This window comes from Hyla sarda, chromosome 4, assembly GCF_029499605.1.
Source record: "Hyla sarda isolate aHylSar1 chromosome 4, aHylSar1.hap1, whole genome shotgun sequence".
In the NCBI taxonomy this organism is placed as follows: Eukaryota; Metazoa; Chordata; class Amphibia; order Anura; family Hylidae; genus Hyla; species Hyla sarda.
Window position 1 is genome coordinate 175,515,515 of NC_079192.1, and position 22,637 is coordinate 175,538,151.

At 44.4% G+C, this 22,637-nt stretch overlaps 1 protein-coding gene across 6 annotated transcripts in view; it reads right to left on the reverse strand.

The window, feature by feature from the left end:
• Window positions 1-22,637, reverse strand: part of VPS13C (vacuolar protein sorting 13 homolog C) — a 773,393-nt gene that overhangs the window by 554,110 nt on the left and 196,646 nt on the right. For all 6 annotated transcript variants that reach the window (XM_056572804.1, XM_056572802.1, XM_056572807.1 and 3 more), the window contains 3 exons: window positions 17,710-17,852; window positions 10,015-10,207; window positions 9,153-9,267 (listed from right to left, as the gene is read on the reverse strand). In XM_056572804.1, the coding sequence (XP_056428779.1) occupies window positions 9,153-9,267; window positions 10,015-10,207; window positions 17,710-17,852 (451 nt within the window). The remainder of the gene's footprint in view (window positions 1-9,152; window positions 9,268-10,014; window positions 10,208-17,709; window positions 17,853-22,637) is intronic.

The following is a 22,637-nucleotide window of genomic DNA, read 5'->3' on the forward strand; positions in this document are numbered from 1 at the left end:
CTCTATCATAACCCCACTATTGAAAAAACCATCTCTGGACCCGTCCTGTGCAGCCAACTATCGACCCGTCTCAAATCTCCCCTTTATCTCCAAACTCCTGGAACGCTTGGTCTACTCCCGCCTTATCCGCTATCTCTCCGAGAACTCTCTCCTTGACCCCTTACAGTCTGGTTTCCGCTCCCTTCACTCCACAGAAACGGCCCTAACCAAAGTCACTAAGGATCTTCTGACGGCGAAATCAAATGGCAATTTCCCTTTACTGATTCTCTTGGACCTGTCTGCGGCTTTTGACACTGTGGATCACAAACTCCTCCTCAGTAGTCTCCGCTCCATCGGTCTCAAGGACTCTGCTCTCGCCTGGTTTTCCTCCTATCTCTATGGCCGCTTCTTTAGCGTCTCGTTTTCTGGCTCTACTTCTTCTCCTCTTCCCTTTGTTGTCGGGGTTCCCCAGGGATCGGTCCTGGGTCCTCTACTCTTTTCACTCTACACAGTTTGGTTTCCAGTACCACCTCTACGCTGATGACACCCAACTCTATACCTCCTCCGCCAACATCACCCCTGCACTCCTACAGAATACCAGTGACTGTCTCTCTGCCGTCTCAGACATCATGTCCTCTTTATATCTGAAACTAAATCTTTCTAAAACAGAACTTCTTGTCTTTTCTCCATCAACTGATATTGTACCTAACCCTGACATTTCCATCTCGGTATGTGGTACTACCATAACTCCCGGGCAGCAGGCTCGCTGTCTTGGAGTTATACTTTACTCTGATCTGTCTTTCACACCCCATATTCAGTCTCTTTCACGTTCTTGTCACCTGCATCTCAAAAACATTTCAAGAATTCGCCCGTTTCTCACTACTGAAACTGCTAAAACTCATTATTGCTTTAATTCACTCCCGCCTCAACTACTGTAACTCTTTACTAATAGGCCTTCCTTTCTCCAAACTCTCTAATCTCCAGTCCATCCTTAATGCCGCAGCCAGACTCATCTTCCTCTCCAGCCGCTAAACCGACGCCTCCTCCCTGTGCCAGTCACTACACTGGTTACCAATTCAGTCCAGAATACAGTACAAAATCCTCAGTCTCACACACAAAGCTCTCCACAATGCTGCAACTCCCTACATCTCCTCTCTCATCTCTGTCTACCATCCTACACATTCTTTCCGATCTGCTAATGACCTCACACGAACATCTTCTATAATCCGAACTTCTCTCTCCCGTCTCCAAGACTTCACTCGTGCTGCACCGGTTCTCTGGAATGCTATCCCTCAGACTCAACAACAACATCCATAGTTTCAAACGTGGCCTAAAAACACATCTCTTCAGACAGGCCTATAACAGTCTCTAATTGGCCCCAACATATCCCCAACATCTCCCCAACATATCCTCAATATATCCCCACACCTCTTGTTTGAATAGTTATTGTGTAATTTTATGTCTGATACTTGTCTTTGTTTGTACCCCATAATTGTAAGCGCTGCGGAATCTGTATGCGCTATATAAATAAAATAAATAGTGATAACCAAGTGAATCAGTGAACAAAAACAAACATTGAAATTTTGCTAACGCCCCAGAACTTAATCCCATCGACAAACAAAATGCTTATAATTGTACTTCTGTATACCATAAAAATTTGTGACTAATAGATTTAAATGCAGTTAAGCAGCAAACTTTGTGGAAACCAGGATTTCTGTATATCTCAAAAACTTTGGCCACTACTGTATTATTACACTATACAGTAATAAGGAGATTTTTATGCTTACTGTAAAATCTTTTTCTCAGAGGATCCATTGGGGGGACAAAGACCTTCGGTATATGCTGCTGTCGCTAGGAGGCTTGACACTATGGTAACAAAATAAGTCAGCACCTCCCAGCAGGATATACCCGCCTACAGGAACCTGAGCTAATCAGTTTAGTCCCAGAGCAGTAGGAGAGGACCATCAGGTCAGAATAAAAACAAGAAATGTCCGAGGAAACCACAGAATAAAAATTTACTGAACCCACCCTCGGACAGGTAACAAAACCAGGAAAACCAGATAAGAAAGGGCAGGTGCTGTGTCCCCCCAATGGATCCTCAGAGATCCATTTAACAGTAAGCATAAAAATCTCCTTTTCTCTATTGGCTCCATTGGGGGACACAGAACTTGGGATGTACCAAAGTCGTCCCTAGGGTGGGCAAAAGAACCCAGTTAGGTGGAAGGCTGGACCACCGCCGCCTGCAACACCTTATGGCCCAGACTAGCATCAGCGGATGCGAAGGTATGAACCTGGTAGAATTTAGTAAAAGTGTGTAAAGATGACCAGGTAGCCGCCTTACAGACTTATGAGGCCGAAGCCCTGTTGCGGAGAGCCCAAGATGCTCCAACAGAACGCGTGGAATGAGCTGAGACCCTGAGGGGTGGGGTCTTCCCTTTGCAGCGGTAAGCTTCGGAAATAGCAGACCAGATCCACGACGAAATAGTGTCCTTTGAAGCAGGTTGTCCTCTACTGCGACAGTCCGTAAGAACAAAAAAGGAGTTACATTGACGAAAGGAAGAAGTGACAGAGAGGTAAGTCCGTACTGCCCGCACCACATCCAATTTATGGAGCAAAGTTCCGTGGGATGAGATGGAGTTGGGCAAAAAGACGGGAGGGTGATGTCCTCATTGAGGTGAAAAACAGAAACAACCTTAGGTAAGGACGGAACAGGACAAAAAAAACTACTTTGTCCTGTGGTTGACCAGGAAGGGAGATCGGCAGGAGAGAGCTGCCAACTCTGAAACCCTCCTAATAGAGGTAATTGCAATAAGGAACGTCACCTTCCAGGAAAGGAGACTGAGGGAAACATCACTGAAAGGTTCAAAGGGAGCGCCCTGCAGGGCACCTAGGACCAAGATTAAGTCCCAAGGGGGAGTAGGGGATCGATCAGGAGGGGCAGCGTGGGCCACTCCCTGAAGAAAGGTCCGGATATGAGAACTGGACGCAAGAGGACGTTGAAAGAGAATGGAAAGGGCCGAAATCTGACCCTTAAGGGAGCTGAGAGCTAGCGCGAGCCCTGAGCATGGTGCGAATCACCTGGGGAGAGAAACCTCGAGCCCTTAGAGCCACGGTCTCAACCCCCACTCCGTCAAATGCAGCAACGGTAAATTGGGGTGGCACAGGAGACCCTGAGAGAGGAGGCCTGACCAAGCGGGAGGAGCAAAGGTACATCGTTCAGAAGTTGGACAACGTTGGCGTACCACACCCTCCGGGGCCAATCTGAGCCACGATAATGGCGGTAACACCCTCTGCCTTGAGCTTCTTCAGTACCCTGGGAAGGAGAGGAAGAGGAGGGAAAAGATATGGTAGGACAAAGCCCGACCAAAGGGATCACCAGGGCATCCACAGCTAGAGACAAGGGGTCCAGGGACTTCGTCACAAAGAGAAAAAACCTCCTGGTTGTGGCGGGACGCAAAGAGGCTCACGTCTGGAGTACCCCAGAGATTGCAGATCTCTGCAAACATCTCTGGATGAAGGGATCACTCACCGGGGTCTGCTGAGGACCGGCTGAGAAAGTCCGCTTCCCAGTTGTTGACTCCCGGAATGTGAATTGCTGAGATGGCAGGAACTCCGAGTTCTGCCCAAAGGAGAACTTTGGATACCTCGGCCATCGCCGCTGAGCTGCGAGTGCCGTCCTGGCGATTGATATATGCCACAGCAGTGGACACGGACAGGGCCAGAAGAAGGAGCTCCCAATGTAGCAGGCAAAGATAGATTGCCCTCAGTTCCAATATGTTGATGGGTAGAAAGGCTTCTCGGGGGACCAAAGGCCCTGGACTGTCCGGTCCAGGAAAACACCTGTCATGTCATGATGACTTGCATCTGTCATGATGACTTGCCAGCGGAGGGGCAGGAAGGAGCGCCCCTGAAGGAGTACGGGTAATGAAGCCACCACAGAAGGGACCGGCGAGACCTCCGAGGAAGAACGATTCTGTGATCGAGAGACGACGGAGATTTGTCCCACCGGGATAGAATCGCCAGTTGAAGAGGTCGGTAATGAAACTGGGTAAATGGAAGGGCCTCCATGGCTGCCACCACCCAGGACTTCCATGCTAAAGTGAATGGAAACTGGGGCAGGGTTCCGAATTATCCGAACCCCTGACAAAAGAGTCAGCCGCTTGTCCGGCGGAAGCTGAATCTAGGCAGATGCCGTGTCGAACTGGAGTCCCAGGAAAATTAGGGACCGGGTGGGAGAGAAGTTGACCATCCAGCCGAAGAGAGACAAGGCCTGAAGGGTGAGACTGAGACTCTCCAGATTCTGGGCCCTGGTTGGAGCCTTGATCAGGATGTCGTCCAAGTAGGGAATCACGGAGACAGCTCTCGTCCGTAAAAGGTCGATCACAGGTAGGGATTGACCGATTATTGGTTTGGCCGATATTATCTGCAGATTTTCATGATTTTGGACATCATCGGTATGGGCAATTGCCGACATGCTGATAATACCCCGACATAAATCATTGATCTGAAGCGGCTTCTGCGGGGCCGGGTTGGGTGGAAATAGCCGATGACTTATACCGGAATATCAGTATAAATTATCGGCTTTCGGCCTGAAAGGTCACAGATTATCGGTATCGGCCCTAAAAAAAATTGATATGGGTCGATCCCAGGTGCCAGGATGTTGGTGAAGACCCTCGGAGCAGTGGCCAGACAGAAAGGGAGAGCCAAAAACTGAAAATGGCCTTCCGAAACTGCAAAGCAGAGGTACCGCTGATGTCCTGTAAATATTGGAATGTGGAAGTAGGCATCCTTGATGTCCACCAAAGAAAGAAACTCTCCTTGATCCACGGACACCACGACCGAACTTAGAGATTCCATGCTGAATTGGCGGAGGAGAAGATGCTGGTCGAGATGCTTCAGATCTAGGATTGGGCATAAGGAACCCCGTTTTTTGGGGACCATGAAGAGGTTGGAATAAAAACCTTGAAAACGCTCCTTGGAAGGAACAGGGGTGATCACTCCTTGGATGAGAAGGGACTGGAGCATGCCTCGAAAGGGCCTTGCCAGAGAGGGGTACCGGGAAGGAAAAAAGTGATCCCTTGGAAGGGAGGCAAATTCGATGCGATAACCGTTGGATACCACATCCCTGACCCTGAGTAACAGACGACCTCCCACCCGAGAAAAATCTGCGCGTGGAGGCGTCCCTTCAGGCAGAGGTAGGTTTGTGGGTGCCCACTTTGACCGCAAAACGGCCGGAACGGTTGTCCGATTTCCAGGCGGGACAGGTCTGGAAGGAGGGAGCCTTCTTGTCTCGCGAAGGCACCTGCCTGGACCCCTTTTTGGAACCAAAAGTCTGAAAGGAGGTCGACTTTCAACGGGAAGTGGTACTCGAGCCTTATTTTGAGGTAACAAGGAGCTTTTACCACCCGTCGCCTCAGAGATAATCTCATCTAGGCGCTTACCAAAAAGCTGAGAACCAGTGAAGGGAAGTTCAGTCAGAGACTTCTTGTAAGCAGCATCCACATCCCAGGCTTTAAGCCACATGGATCGATGGAGAGCCGCTATGTTGCCTGTGGAAAAGGTCGCACAGCATGCCGACTGCATAGAAGCAGAACACAAAGTCTCCAGCCTTGGAGAGTTTTAGAGTTAAGTCGGCCAACTCCTCCGAGGGGGATCCAGAAAGAATACCCTGGCGGAGTTGGGAAGCCCAGAATGAAAGGGCTTTTGACACCCAGGCAGAAGCAAACGCAGGAAGAAGTTGAAGAACCTGCTGCTTAAAAGGCAAATTTTGCCAAAGTCTCCACCTTCTTGTCCGCCGGATCTTTGAAGGAAGCTGCATCAGCCAATGGCAGGGTAGTTGCCTTTGATAGACGGGAGACCGGTGGATCCACAGTTGGAGGGGAGGTCCATTGAGTAATGAGGTCCTTAGTGAAGGGATATTGCGCTTGAACCTTCTTTGTTTCTTGAATCTTCATGTCAGGATGCCTCCAGGCGAACACCAGCAAGGCTTCAAATTCAGCATGAGGGTGCGTTCACACTGAGTAAATCAAGAGGAATTTACTTGAGTAATCCCTCTTGAATTCTCCTCTCCAAATTAATGCACATCTCCTCTGCCCATTGACGTTAATGTTTTTTCTGCTGTCCTGTTAACACTGCAGAAATTCTGCTAGCAGAATCCCGACGCTGAATTCTTTTCCTCTTGAAGAAAGAACATGTTCATTCTTCAAGCGGAATCCGCAAGCAAAATCCAATAGAAGTCAATGGTAAAAAAAAAATTCAAGCGGAATTCAGAAAAGTAGTTTAAATAGCATTCCTCTTCATTTCCGCATGGGAATTCCGCTCTAATTCCGCTTGATGGATAAAATGACAGAAGGCAACAATTTCCTGACCAAAATTATTCCTCGTGCATTCCTCTTGAATTCCTCAGTGTGAACGCACCCTGAGCGCTTAAAACCTTGGGTGCCGGTCGGGCATGGTGAAAGGAAACTTCTGGAGCTACGTCCGAAGTTCCTGGGTCCTCTAGGTGGAAGGTGTCCCTTATGGCCGAAAGAAATGCGTCAACCAGGTCGGCCGTATCTGTTCGGTCCAGGGAATCAGAGGCAGAATCAGAAGCCAAATCTATAAGTTCTCCAGGAAAGTGGGAACGGGTGGAGGCAGCCTTAGAAGAGGGAGACCCTGACCTGGTACACGGTTCTGGAGATCCAGGGTGGCGACAAGGGGAGCGTCCCCTAGAAGGGGGACACTTACGGAAAGCTGGAGCAGAAGGGCGATACCTGTGAGGGGAGAGCCTATGTCTGCTAGAAGACTACGGAGATGAGTCAGAGGAAATACCCCTATTATGCTTGTGAAAGCATTTAGCATAGGGAGAGCGGGTCTTTCTAGAGGGTCGGTGTAAGGAGGACCTCTCCAAGGCAATCACTACTGAACGGGAGACCTGAGCCAAGTCAGAAATAGATAGGGAGAGGGAAGACACCCAAACTGGAGGGATAGTAGAGCCCACAGGGTCTGGGGAAGAATTCTGAGTAGACATACCAGGAGGGTCGGAGGTGCAGTGGTGCAGGCGGAACAAGTGGGTTCTGCAGAACCAGACATTTTTGTATTACAGCCCTTGCAAGTATAATATGTGACCAGGGCTCCAGGTATCTGTCCAGAGGGAGAGACAGTTCTGGGTTCGGACATAGCAGGGAAAAAGATGAAACAATCTCACCCAGCGTCTGTGTCCCTGGCAAAAAGCAGCAGCTGAAGGAGAACTTCTGCAGCTAAGGAGAAGACAGGAGGGAAGGAGTTCAGGACCAATGAGAAGCGGGGGGCCGGATTTGAGGCTAGAGTGCCTCCTCTTGGTCCTAAGGGCAGACTGCCGCGCGCAGAGTTCTGGCTGGCAGATAAGCCGGCAATTTTGCGGGCCTGCATGAGATAGGAGAACAATCCTGTCATCCGCAAGTGGGCGGAGCTAATCGGAGAAGGAGCCCGCACTCATTATCAGTAGCCGAATCGTGCCGCAATGGAGCCCCAGCCAGCAGCGCATGAACCCTGTGCTCTGATCGCCTTACGCAGAAATGCGAACAAAGCAGGAGGGCCGCCAGTCCGTGATAAAAGGTAGGCTGTCAGCGGGGCGCGGCCGCAGAATGAATGAAGCCCGCGGTCCACTATGTGTCCGCGTCTGTATAAGACAGTGCCGGTGAGAAGGGGAAAACCCGTGCTCAGATAAGTGTCGGCGTCTTTACACAGGCAGCGCCAGAGGGAAGAAGGAAGAGGAAGAAAAAAACAGTCCTACATCACTGACTGATAAGAAAGCCCTTCCCAAGTAGAAATATATAGGCTAGGGATTCCCTTAGTAAAAATAAAGAGGAGTGGGCTCCAGAAAGGGGTCTCTAGAGGTTGAGAATTCCTGTACCTGAAAGAAAGAGGGAAAAATAATCACCTTAGTATGAAGAACTTGCCTAATGAAGTCTTCAGCCAGCTTTTGGTCACCTGCATCATGCCGGGCTGTAACAGCAAGACGAGCAGGGAAAGGTGGGGGACCCGGACCCATGAGGTACAACCCCAGGGGGTTGACAGTACATCCACGAGGTCTGTGCCCCCTCAATCGCAAATGGGGAAAAAGTGAACGCTATGTTCCTGAGTCCCCACCTGAAAAGAAAATAAAAGGAAGAGAAAATTCTAACTATACATCCCCAATCTTAAAAAATAATTGACAGGGTCTGGAGAACACCAGACCAGCATCTGCCTCCTACAGACACTAGGCTAAAACTGATTAGCTCAGGTGCCTGTAGGCGGGTATATCCTGCTGGGAGGGGCCGACTTTTTTGTTACCCTAGTATCAAGCCTCCTAGCGACAGCAGCATATACCCAAGGTCTGTGTCCCCCAATGGAGCTGATAGAGAAAAAGAGAAATTCATTTTGTGATAAAAAATTCAAGGAAAGCTGGGTGACAAATAAATATAGAACTGTAATTATGGGTGCTACTGGTTGTCACTTCGCTTAAATGGGCACTCATTAAAACTAATTTTTTCTATTGCACTCTTTATGGAAAATAAAAAATCTTTCTTATGTACTTTGTTTTAAAAAAAAAAAATGAAGTTTTCTATGTTTTGTGTTTAAAAAAGCTGCCACTAGGTGTCTCCCTACTTGTCCAGAGCACATTTTCCCCCATCTTTTGAACAGACTTTGGACTCCTGCTGGCCTGGCAGAAGTCCAGTATCAGGAAATGCTGAGGTGGGTGTGTACAGCCTTATCCAATCATAGCTCTTTCTCACACTGAACTGATCTGGGCTGGGCTGTGTTTAGCAGAGTGAGGGAGGAAGTTCTCCCCTGTATGGCTTCAATTGATATCACGCCTGCTGGGTGTTGCCCCTTCCCAGTCTGTGAATCTGACTGAGATTAAGCAGAAAATATAGAGCAATATCAAGGTAGAAAACTAACAAATAATAAAAATAAAGGCAGGGGGTGGTTTGTCATGATGGGGCAGTGAACTGGAAGGATTATACAATTTAACAAGATCATGACGGTTACTCTGATTAAATAAATACTGCTAAAATGCTGATTTCTTAACAATATTCATGTAAGGTTACAATTTATACAAAGATCCAACTACTATATTCTATAGGGGGGAATTATAGATTTCATTTTACATTATTAATACGCAGAGAACACAAAATACAAAGGATGATGAACAGATTGGTAAACAAAATTACCTGCAGCCGTTCTTTCTTTAATCTCTTCAAGTTTCATCAATGTCACTGAAGTTAGCTGTTCCAAATCCATTCCTTTGTGTGTCTGGAAAAAGTCTGCTATAGCATTTATTGTTGCCTACCATAGATAAAAGATTAGGAACAATAACACTTGTCACTAAAAGGTCTTTATAAGACATTATGTGGCAGTATTTATATGGATTCAACTTAACTGAAAATGCAATCCGCTTTTCTCATACATTTTAGTTCCTGAATATGCTGAAATCTACAGCATGCTTAATAATTTCTTGTGAAAGGAAAGGTACATAAAAATATTCGACAAGTTCCAAACTGTATAATTGTATAATATTGTTTTAAAGATGACCGCTAAAACATCTTAAATTAACTACTATACAGTGATCCAGAGCTTCCTGAAGTAAGCACATCATAGTGAAAATAGCCATTAAATAAACAAGGTCCACAATTTACAAACATGTCAGGAAAATGTGTGAACTTACTTTAAAACACTACATGGAAAAATGTGAAAAGCTAAAAGTGCAACAATGAATGTGAAAAATAAATCATTACAGTATGAAGGCTGGGACAACATTTCTAGTCTAATGCTTAGATAAAGGTTTATTTTTAGAATTGCCCCTTTAAACAGGTAGGCCAAAAGCATAAAAACAAGTGGGTAGGGCTATAAAGTATTTCCCTTAGACTACATCTTTGTCATTGAAGCTTAAGTATTAAATAATAACCATAACCACCAGGCATCCTAAAACAATGTTATGAAATACACAATGCATCTGACTCATTTTTATTTTTTAAGAAATTAACAAAAAATAATTACCATAGAAAATGAATACATAAAAAAAACTATACTCACAGCATCGTAAATAATCTCAACAGGCTGGGACTGCAAAACTAGGACCTGATCAGCAGTACTATCTTCTGGGTTAGTTTCAAAATGAATCTTAAGGAGGGAGGATTCACTTGAGCCAATCGTACTGACTAGAGAAGGAACTATATCTTTCTGTTTAAGACCTGTCACATACCAGTGATCCAGTTTCGCTTCTACTCTGAAAATTCAAATAAAGGAAAACACTAGATTAATATAATTTATAAACTATAATCTATTATGTACTGGGTATTTTACTCAAAATGCTTATTAACCCCTTAAGGAATCAGCCCATTTGGGCCTTAAGGACTCAGACAATTTTATTTTTAATCCAATCAAATAGGAATAGCGTCCGGCACAGCTGTTTTGTCTATGATACTTAAGCATACAGCAAGACGTTCCATGGCTTACAGCGGGGTGTTCAATCAGAGACAAGGCAGTCCAATATCAAATAAGAGCAAAATTTTATTTTAACTTTTTTGTTTTTTCCTCCTCACCTTCAAAAATTCATAACTATCTTATATTTTCATACACAGACTAGTGTGAGGGCTTGTTTTTTATGCGACCAGTTGTGCGTTGTAATGCCATCACTCCCTTCACCATAAAATGTATGGCGCAACAAAAAAAATATACTATTTGTGTGGTGAAATGAAAACTGCAATTTTTGGAAGATTTCGTTTTGACGCCGTATAATTTACGGTAAAAATTATGTGTTCTTTATTCTTCGGGTCAATACGATTAAAATGATACCTATGATAACATACTTTTCTATTACTGTTGCGCTTACATTTTTTAACCAAATTAGTAAGTTTAAAATCCCCCTATTTTGAAGACCTATAACTTTAGCATTTTTTCTGTATAAGCGGCAGTATGAGGGCTCATTTTTTGCGCCTTGATCTTTACTTTTTTTATTGATACCATATTTGCTTATATAAAACTTTTGATCCATTTTTTTAAATAAAATGTTATAAAAAAAAACAGCAATTTTGGACTATTTTTTTACGTTCACATCGTTCACTGTACGGTATCATTAACATTATATTTTAAATAGCTTGGATATTTACGCATGTGGCAATACCAAATATGTATATAAAAAATGTTTTACACTTTTTGGGGGTGAAATAGGGAAAATGGGACAATTTACGTTTTTATTGGGGGAGGGGGGGTTTTCACTTTTTTTTATTTACTTTTTTTACTTTTATTTTTACACTTAAATAGTCCCCATAGGGGACTATTTCTAGCAATCATTTGATTGCTAATACTGTTCAGTGCTATGCATAGGGCATAGCACTGATCAGTGTTATCGGTCATCTTCTGCTTTGGTCTGCTAGACATACATTTATGTCCTGCATCGTTAAGGGGTTAAAGAGCACCTAACCTCAGTCAGAAGAATGGTAAATCAAAGGTGAGATTAAATAAAGTGAAAATAAAGTTAAAGTATATACAGATGAGGATTTTTTACATTCCAATTCATTCCTGTTATGACTATTATTTGGTGCATTTATCACTTGATTAGTTTCATACTCTTGTATTAAAAAAAGGAAGTACTGGGTACTACTGCTTGTTGTAGATCTTGTTCTGTTGTACAAGTTCTGACATTCTTAAGACAAACCTTTTAACCCCTTAAGGACGATGGGTTGTTCCATTTTTGCACTTCGGTTTTTTCCTCGTCACTTTCTAAAAATCATAACGCTTTCAATTTTGCACCTACAGACTCATATGAGGGCTTATTTTTTGCACAACCAATTGCAATTTGTAATGACATCAATCATTTCACCACAAAATGTACGGCAAACTCAGAGAAAACAAAATTGTGGGGCATAATTGGAAAAAAAAACACTTATTTTGTAACTTTTGATTCTTCATAGTGCACTTTTTGTTAAAAATGACACCATATATTCCTTCTGTAGGTCCATACAGTTACACTGATACCCAATTTATATAGGATAGGTTTTTGTTTATTTTACAACTTTAAAAAAATTATAACTACAAGCACCAAAAATTTATATGTTTAAAATGGTCATCTTCCGACCCCTATAATTTTTTTTTCCCCGTATATGGTGTGGTATGAGAGCTAATTTTTTTGCCCTGTGATCTGAAGTTTTTATCGGTACCATGATTTTTTTGATAGGACTTTTTGATAGGGTCATTTTTTTAGAGTATACAAAGAATACACAATTTTGGACTTAGAATTTTTTTTTACGTGTACACCATTCACCATGTGGTTTAATTAACATTATATTTTTATAGTTAGGACAATTACGCACACGGAGATACCACATGTTTATTTTGTTTACATTTTTTTTATGGGATAAGGGGAGTGATTCTAACTTTTATTTAAGAAGCGGTTAAAGGGGTACTCCGGTGAAAATCTTTTTTCTTTTAAATCAACTGGTGCCAGAAAGTTAAACATATTTGTAAATTACTTCTATTAAAAAATCTTAATCCTTCCAGTACTTATTAGCTGCTGAATACTACAGAGGAAATTCCTTTCTTTTTGGAACACTGATGACATCACTAGCACAGTGCTCTCTGCTGACATCTCTGTCCATTTTAGCAACCGTGCATAGCAGATGTATGCTAAGGGCAGCATGGTGGCTTAGTGGTTAGCACTGCTGCCTTGAAGTCCTGGGGCCTTGGGTTCAAATCCCACTAAGGACAACAATAAATAAATAAAGAAATTATGATTATTATTATTATAATAACGTCAGCAGAGAGCACTGTGCTTGTGATGTCATCAGAGAGCATTCCAAAAAGAAAAGAATTTCCTCTGTAGTATTCAGCAGCTAATAAGTACAGGAAGGATTAAGATTTTTAAATAGAAGTAATTTACAAATTTGTTTAACTTTCTGTAGCCAGTTGATTTAAAAGAAAAAAGGTTTTCACCGAAGTACCCCTTTAAATCACACTTATTCACTTTTTTTTTTTTTTTTTTTGTAACTATTTTTACACTTTTTTTTTTTTAATCCCCCATAGGGGACTAATATTTGCAATCCTTTGATTGCATACACTGCTCAATGCTATGCAACAGCATAGCATTGATCAGTGTAACCTGCGCTCGATTGCTCAAGCCTGAACAGCTGAGCTAACCGGCAGAGTATTCTACAGTTTAAGACGCCGCAATCAACTTTGATCGCAGCGTCTAAAGGGTTAATACCGGACATCAGCCTGATCTTGGTTGCCGATAGCAAACGGGACCCAGCAGATATGAAGTGCGCTCAGCCTGAGAGTGCATCAGATTAGGGAGCAGGCCACGGATGTAAATATACGTCTGTGGTCGTTAAGGGGTAAAAACAGGCATTATCAACCAGACAAAATTAATGATTACCATAATATCCCCAAAAAACTGTTTTCTTAAAATTTTCCACTGGGAGCAAATACAATACAACACATTATATTACAACGTGTGGGCACTTATTGTGGAGTGCAAGGCTCCATCTAACTTATACTTTTAATTAATATTTTGTAATTCCTAGCAGATAGCTGTTGATTATATGACAAATTTGTGATACTCTTGTGAGTAGCAAATAAAATTATAAATAACCAAAATTTTATTTAAAAGCGTACCTATCACAGTTCAATAAAAAAAAAAAAAAAAAAAAAAAAAAAAAAAGAGATATGTTACCCGGTGCCTAATCCTGATCGTGTACATTAGGGATGTAAGAAAAAATCGATTCTCGCGATAATCGCGATTTTTCATTTGCCGATACAGAATCGATTCAAAATATTTTTGAATCGATTCTTTTAGGGATGTGGAATTTTTAATAAAACGCACTTTTCTTACCTGCCAACGAGCCCGCGGAGCTCCGGTACAGGTGTTCGGTCCCCGGGCTGTATTCTTCTTACTTCCTGTTAGTCCGGCACGTCACATGGAGCTTCAGCCTATCACCAGCCGCAGCGATGTCCCGCCTCCGCTGGTGATAGGCTGAAGCTCCATGTGACGCGCCGGACTAACAGGAAGTAAGAAGAATACAGCCCGGGGACCGAACACCTGTACCGGAGCTCCGCGGGCTCGTTGGCAGGTAAGATAAAGTGTGTTTTATTTTATTTTGCAGCACCGGAGTACTAGATCGCCGCTGTCAAAGCTGACAGCGGCGTCTATTGGGATCTATGAATGCTCCCAGGTGGGCGATATATCGCGATGTATCGTCACCTAGACGGTATCGCGATATATCGAATCGCCACACTGGTATCGCGATTCGAATCGAATCGCCAAATTCTTGGCGATTCACACCCCTAGTGTACATATATGTTTTATGTCTCTAGGATCTTTATTTCCAGAGATATAAGCATTTTTTTGTTGCTCAGTTACTTTTTCATTGTGCAGGCTGGAGGGGGCGTGTCTGTCTGTCTCCCTCACTGTGATGACTCATCTGCTCTGAGACTCAGGAGCGAGCATGGGCTGTCAGCCAATCACTGCACTCTACTCTGTAACCCTTTCCTCTCTGGTTTCATGCTGAACATGTTACGGATGAAGATGCATGGAGCTTGCCTGCAGTATTCCTAAAACATTATGGCGAGTTCATAACAGGATAAAATGTATTAATATAAGAATAGATCTTTATAAAATTAGTGCAAGGATTTTATAGATAAAAGTACAGTATTTTTATGAATTCGTTTTCTATCTGTTTTATCTTTTTCTAGTACAGTCGGATGCTAATGAACATAGCAGTCACTGGCTAGCACCGGAGTTTCCCCACAATAGGGACAGGCACTGGGGTTCCCCCACAGTAACTTCAGGCACCGGGGTTCCCCCACAGTAACTTCAGGCACCAGAGTTCCCCCACAGTAGCTACAGGAACTATAGTTCCCCCACAGTAGCTACAGGAACTATAGTTCCCCCACCAAAGCTACAGGAACTATAGTTCCCCCACCCTAGACACAGGCACCTGAGTTCCCCCACCATAGACACAGGCACCTGAGTTCCCCCACCATAGGCACAGGCACCTGAGTTCCCCCACAGCAGCTACATGCATCAGAGTTCCCCCACAGCAGCTACACAGGCATCAGAGTCCCCCCCACAGCAGCTACACAGGCATCAGAGTCCCCACCCACAGCAGCTACACAGGCATCAGAGTCCCCACCCACAGCAGCTACACAGGCATCAGAGTCCCCACCCACAGCAGCTACACAGGAATCAGAGTCCCCACCCACAGCAGCTACACAGGCATCAGAGTCCCCACCCACAGCAGCTACACAGGCATCAGAGTCCCCACCCACAGCAGCTACACAGGCATCAGAGTCCCCACCCACAGCAGCTACACAGGCATCAGAGTCCCCACCCACAGCAGCTACACAGGCATCAGAGTCCCCACCCACAGCAGCTACACAGGCATCAGAGTCCCCACCCACAGCAGCTACACAGGCATCAGAGTCCCCACCCACAGCAGCTACACAGGCATCAGAGTCCCCACCCACAGCAGCTACACAGGCATCAGAGTCCCCACCCACAGCAGCTACACAGGCATCAGAGTCCCCACCCACAGCAGCTACACAGGCATCAGAGTCCCCACCCACAGCAGCTACAGGCATCAGAGTCCCCCCCCCACAGTAGCTACAGGCATCAGAGCCCCCCCACAGTAGCTACAGGCATCAGAGTCCCCCCACAGTAGCTACAGGCATCAGAGTCCCCCCACAGTAGCTACAGGCATCAGAGTCCCCCCACAGTAGCTACAGGCATCAGAGTCCCCCCACAGTAGCTACAGGCATCAGAGTCCCCCCACAGTAGCTACAGGCATCAGAGTCCCCCCCACAGTAGCTACAGGCATCAGAGTCCCCCCCACAGTAGCTACAGGCATCAGAGTCCCCCCCACAGTAGCTACAGGCATCAGAGTCCCCCCCACAGTAGCTACAGGCATCAGAGTCCCCCCCACAGTAGCTACAGGCATCAGAGTCCCCCCCACAGTAGCTACAGGCATCAGAGTCCCCCCCACAGTAGCTACAGGCATCAGAGTCCCCCCCACAGTAGCTACAGGCATCAGAGTCCCCCCCACAGTAGCTACAGGCATCAGAGTCCCCCCCACAGTAGCTACAGGCATCAGAGTCCCCCCCACAGTAGCTACAGGCATCAGAGTCCCCCCCACAGTAGCTACAGGCATCAGAGTCCCCCCCACAGTAGCTACAGGCATCAGAGTCCCCCCCACAGTAGCTACAGGCATCAGAGTCCCCCCACAGTAGCTACAGGCATCAGAGTCCCCCCACAGTAGCTACAGGCATCAGAGTCCCCCCACAGTAGCTACAGGCATCAGAGTCCCCCCCACAGTAGCTACAGGCATCAGAGTTCCCCCACAATAGCTACAGGCATCAGAGTCCCCCCACAGTAGCTACAGGCATCAGAGTCCCCCCCACAGCAGCTGCACAGGCATCAGAGTTCCCCCACAGCAGTTACAGGCATTAGAGTTCCCCCACAGCAGCTACAGGCATCAGAGTTCCCCCACAGCAGCTACAGGCGTCAGAGTTCCCCCACAGCAGCTACAGGCATCAGAGTTCCCCCACAGCAGCTACAGGCATCAGAGTTCCCCCACAGCAGCTACAGGCATCAGAGTTCCCCCACAGCAGCTACAGGCATCAGAGTTCCCCCACAGCAGCTACAGGCATCAGAGTTCCCCCACAGCAGCTGCAGGCATCAGAGTTCCCCCACAGCAGCTACAGGCATCAGAGTTCCCCCACAGTAGGTAGACGCATCAGTGTTCCCCCACAGTAGCACAGTTTACCCACATTAGGTAGCAGTTCCCCCACATTAGGTTGCAGTTCCCCCCACATTAGGTTGCAGTTCCCCCAGATTAGGTTGCAGTTCCCCCAAACCCCTAACACACACAGAGACACACACATAAATAGACACACACACAAATACACATACATACAGACACACACACACACACAGATACTCACACACATACAGACACACACATACATACAGACAGACTCACCTGTCCTGCACAGCACTTCATCTCTCCGGCGGCCTGACGAGCGGCGTCACTGGCTTCCTCTTGCACTGGCCGGCCGCTGGGCACAGGATCCGGCGCACAGGGATTGGGGGGGTTAAACAGAAGGGTGATGGTGTAACATGGTTGGGTGCAGCAGAAAACTGAGGGGGGTGGTGGGTGCGTGTTATGGGACACAGGATCGGATCGGGGTGCAGCTGAGAACCGGGGGGGGGGGTGTTATGGGACACAGAATCGGGCACAGCTGAGAACCGGGGTGTGGGGTGTTATGGGACACAAGGGGTGGGGGGGACCTGCCTGTATCCCGCACTGCCTGTTGGTGTGCACGCTCCCTGCGCTCGTTCACAGGCAGTGCGTGCCCGCGCATAAGCTGTATGCATACAGGTGAAATCACCTATACTGGATACCGGTGTGCTTTACAAATGGTATCTGGTACGCTACAAAAGCAACACCAGTCTGTCTGGCTAAAGACAGACGACCCCTAGCGGTGGCTAACTTTTAGATTTAATTTCTGGGGGAAAATTTTTTTTAAATTAATTTATATTGGAAAAAGCCATCATATGATTAGTTCTGTAACATATAAAAAGTTTTCAACAATGACAGTGCCTCTTTAAGTTCTAATCAGGTAAACAAAGAAATGCTTCAAAAACATGAATGCTGGGACTCAGCTTAATACTGTCAGTGATTATATATAAAAGAAACACTTACATTTGCACATAATAACAAAAAACTCACTTACTTTATAGCCTGTGCTCCCGGTCTTTGGTAAACTTTAGTGCTGAGATCAACTATCTGCACCTTTAATGTCTCTGGTGCATGGACATTGTCTCTGATAATTATAGATGTGCTAACTAACTGGAAACTTAGAATGTGAGCAACATACTGGATGGAAACAGACAAAAAAAAAAGAAATGAATAAAAAAAAAAAGGTTATTTTACCATTAAGATCAAACTTTTCAAAATTAAGACAACAGTTGTCAATACTTTTTTTTTTAACCCCTTAAAGACAAAGCCCATTTTCACCTTAGGGACCAGAGCGTTTTGTTCAAATCTGACAACTGTCACTTTAAAGGGGTATTGTAGGAAAAAACTTTATTTTATATATCAACTGGCTCCAGAAAGTTAAACAGATTTGTAAATTACAAAGCGAAGATGTGATATTCGGCACTGCTACTACTGGCTAAACTGGACTATAAGACAGCCTACTACTTACCCCCCCTGCACAGATCCCTCTCCCTGACTGCATTTCATGTTGTCAGTATGTATCAATAAAGAAGCTTTTTAAGAGAAGACTGGTGAGTGCCGATGTTTTTCTAACTCTCCACTGTATTCAAGATTTGTAAATTACTTCTATTAAAAAATCTTAATCCTTTCAGTACTTATGAGCTTCCAATGTTAAGGTTGTTCTTTTTTGTCTAAGTTCTCTCTGATGACACGTGTTTCGGGAAACGCCCAGTTTAGAAGAGGTTTGCTAAGGGGATTTGCTTCTAAACTGGGCGTTTCCCGAGACACGTGTCAACAGAGAGACAGAAAATAACAACCTTAACTTCAGAAGCTCATAAGTACTGAAAGGATTAAGATTCTTTAATAGAAGTAATTTACAAATCTGTTTCACTTTCTGGAGCCAGTTGATATATAAAAAAAAGTTTTTCTGGATAACCCCTTTAAGCATTAATAACTCTGGAATGCTTTTACTTTTCATTCTGATTCTGAGATTGTTTTTTCGTGACATATTCTACTTTATGTTAGTGGTAAATTTTCGTTGATACTTGCATCATTTCTGGGTGAAAAATCCCCAAATTTCATGAAAATTTTGAACATTTTTGCTTTTTTTCTAACTTTCAAACTCTCTGCTTGTAATGAAAATGGATATTCCAAATAAATTATTTACTGATTCACATATACAATACGTCTACTTTACGCTGGCATCATAAAGTTGACATGTTTTTACTTTTTGAAGACATAAGAGGGCTTCAAAGTATAGCAGCAATTTTCAAAATTTTCACGAAAATGTCAAAATCTCAATTTTTCAGGGACTAGTTAAAAGGACATCTTCAGCGTGATTAACACTTATCCCCTATCCACAGGATAGAGGATAAGTGTTTGATCGCAGGGGGTCCGACCGCTGGGACCCCCTGTGATCTCCTGTACGGGGCCGCGCCGGCCGCAGCATGACGTTGCGGCCGGCATGCCTCCTCCATACATCTCTATGGGAGAGGCAGCGTTCGTGCCTCCCCCAATAGAGCTGTACTGGGACGGGGAGGAGACGGGGCGTCACCGTCGACCTCTAGGTCGACGCTACGCGCCTTAGCACTCACTATGAGCGCTAATGGCGGCGCCCCGTTAGGGAGATCGCAGGGGGGTCCCAGCGGTCGGACCCCCCGCGATCAAACACTTATCCCCTATCTTGTAGATAGGGGATAAGTGTATATTGCGCTGCAGTTGTCCTTTAAGTATGAAGTGGATTTGAGGGGCCTTTCCTTAAGAAATACCCCATAAATGACCCCATTATGGAAACAACACCCCTCATAGTATTTAAAATGACATTCAGAAAGTTTGTTCAACCTTTAGGTGCTTCACAAGAATAGCAGCAAAGTGGAGGAGAAAAATCCAAATCTGTATTTTTTACACTAACATGTTATTTTAGCCCCATTTTTATTTCATTTTTATAAGTGGCATAGGGAGACAAAGCCCCCCAAAATGTGTAGCACAGTTTCTCTCGAGTATGGAAATACCTCATATGTTGAAGAGCATAAAGTGCTCTGCGGGCTCACAACATGGCTCAGGAGGGGAAGAGCAACTGTGGGATTTTTGTTTTCATGGTTTTTAGGGGCCATGTTGCATTTAGAAAGCCCCCATGGTGCCAGAACAGCAAAAATTAAAAAAATTAAATAAACACATGGCATACTAATTTGGAAACTACACCCCTCAAGGAACATAAGGCCTTAGCCTTAACACCTCACAGATGTTTGACAACTTTGCATTGAAGTATGACATGAAAATGGAAAATTCGATTTTTAACACTAAAATTATGGTGTTACCCCAAATTTAGCTTTTTCACAAGGGGTAATAGAAGAAAATTTCTTCTGAGTATGGAAATAAGTGTATGTATGTTAAGTGCTCTGCTGGCGCACTACAATGCTCAGATGAGAGGGAGAAAAATTTGGCATTTTTAAAGAGAAATTTGGTGAAATGGTTTTTGGGGGGCATGTTGCATTTAGCAAATCCCCAGGGTGCCAGAACAGCAAAAAAACCTACACATGGCACACTATTTTGGAAACTACACCCCTAAAGTAACGTAGCAAGGGGTATAGTAAGCCTTAATACCCAACAGGTGTTTGACGGGTTTGCTTTGAACTTGGAAAAGAAAATGAAAAATTTGATTTTTAACACTAAAATGATAGTGTTACTCCAAATTTTTAATTTTCACATGGTGTAATAGGAGAAATTGGACCCCAAAATTTGAAGCCCAATTTCTCCCGATTAAGAAAAGCCCTTTATGTGGACGTTAAGTGCTCTGCTGACGCACTACAGGTCTCAGAACAGAAGGAGCGTCATTTGACTTTTGGAGAGAGAATTTTGCTTAAATTGAAGTTGGGGGCCATGTGCATTTACAAACCTCCCATGGTGCCAGAACAGCAGAAACCCCCCCACATGTGACACCATTTTGAAAACTACACCCCTCAAGGAATTAATTTAGGGGAGTAGTGAGCATTTTGAACCTACATGTATTTGAGGATAGTTTGTAGAACTAGGCCTTGAAAATTTAATTTCAAATTTGGTACGTATTTTTCATTTTTAGCACCAATTTTTTTTTAATTTGACAAGGAATGCAGGGATATTAGCACCCCAAATTTTGTTAGGCAATTTCTCCAGAACACGCCAATACCCAATATGTGAGCATAAGTTGGTGGGCACACAGCAGGGCGCAAGAGGAAAGGACCGACTTCTGACTTCAGATTTTGCTGAATGTGTTTTTTCATACCATACATGTTTATAGTGCCCACCATAGTACCAGAACAGTAGAAACACCCCACAAGTGACCCCATTTTGAAAACTACACCCCTCAAAGAATTTATTTAGGGGATAGTGAGCATTTTGACCGAAAAGAGGTTTTCCAAAAGATGATGCTCTTGGGGATTGTGCATAGTGAAAATTGTGATGGCAACACCTATGTGCCATTTCAGCACCTAATATGTTGTGCCCATGTTGCAACACCGAAGACATACAGCTCAGTAATTGTTGTGTGTTCTCCTGGGTATGGCAATGGTCTATGCGGCCTGGGCATATGGCATGGCTGAGAGGGGAAGGATTGTCCAGGGCCTACTGTACCACTGTTTTTGCTGGAATGGTTTTGGGGTACAATGAAAAATAATAGGTGGCACACTGTACCACATATTTTGCTGGAATGGTTTTGGGGTAAAAAGAAAAATAATAGGTCACATATTTTATACAATGGGGGGGGGTGTAAATTTAACTAAGAACAAACAGTGGCATGCGATGTGGTACAAGGGGTTAAGAGGGATCAAATTAATATTGCAGGGATGTGTGATAAATTTTAACCCCTTAACGATGCAGGACGTAAATGTACGTCCTGGTGAGGTGGTACTTATCGCACCAGGACATACATTTACATCCTATACATAACTGTGAGCATCGGAGCGATGTTCGGGTCATGCACGGCAGGTCCCGGCTACTGATAGCAGCCAGGGACCCAACGGTAATGGCGGACATCCGCAATTGCGCGGATGTCCGCCATTAACCCCTCAGATGCCGTGATCAATACAGATCACGGCATTTGCAGCATTGCGGACACTAAAATGGATCATCGGATCACCCGCAGCGCTACCGCGGCGATCCGATCATCCAGAATGGCAGAAGGAGGTCCCCTCACCTGCCTCCGCTGCCTTCCACGGGTCTTCTGCTCAGGTCTGAGATCGATCAGACCAGAGCAGAAGATGACCAATAATACTGATCAGTGCTATGTCCTATGCATAGCACTGAACAGTATTAGCAATCGAATGATTTCTATAAATAGTTCCCTATGGGGACTATTAAAGTGTAAAAATAAAAGTAAAAAAAGTTGCAAAAAAAAAAATTACAAAAAAGTGAAAAAAACCCTCCCCCAATAAAAACATAAATTGTCCCATTTTCCCTATTTCACCCCCAAAAAGTGTAAAACATTTTTTATATACATATTTGGTTTTGCCGTGTGCGTAAATATCTGAACTATTAAAATATAATGTTAATGATACCATACGGTGAATGGCGTGAACATAAAAAAAAAAAAACACTATTCCCCAAAATTTTTTTTAAAATGTATTAAAAGTCTTATATAAGCAAATATGGTACCAATAAAAAGTACAAATCACGGCACAAAAAATGAGCCCTCATGCCGCCGCTTATACGGAAAAATGAAAAAGATGTAAGTCTTCAAAATAGGGGGATTTTAAACGTACAAATTTGGTTAAAAAGTTTGAGATTTTTTTTAAGCACAACAGTAATAGAAAAGTATGTTATCATGGGTATCATTTTAAATCGTATTCACCCCAAGGTCAATTGTCCAGGTAGAGGTGGTATCCCTGGTCTAGTATGGGGTGCATCAAATCCCATACTATCTTGCCAGTGAATCCCAGTACAGGGGGGGCACTCTGGGGGTTCAATTGA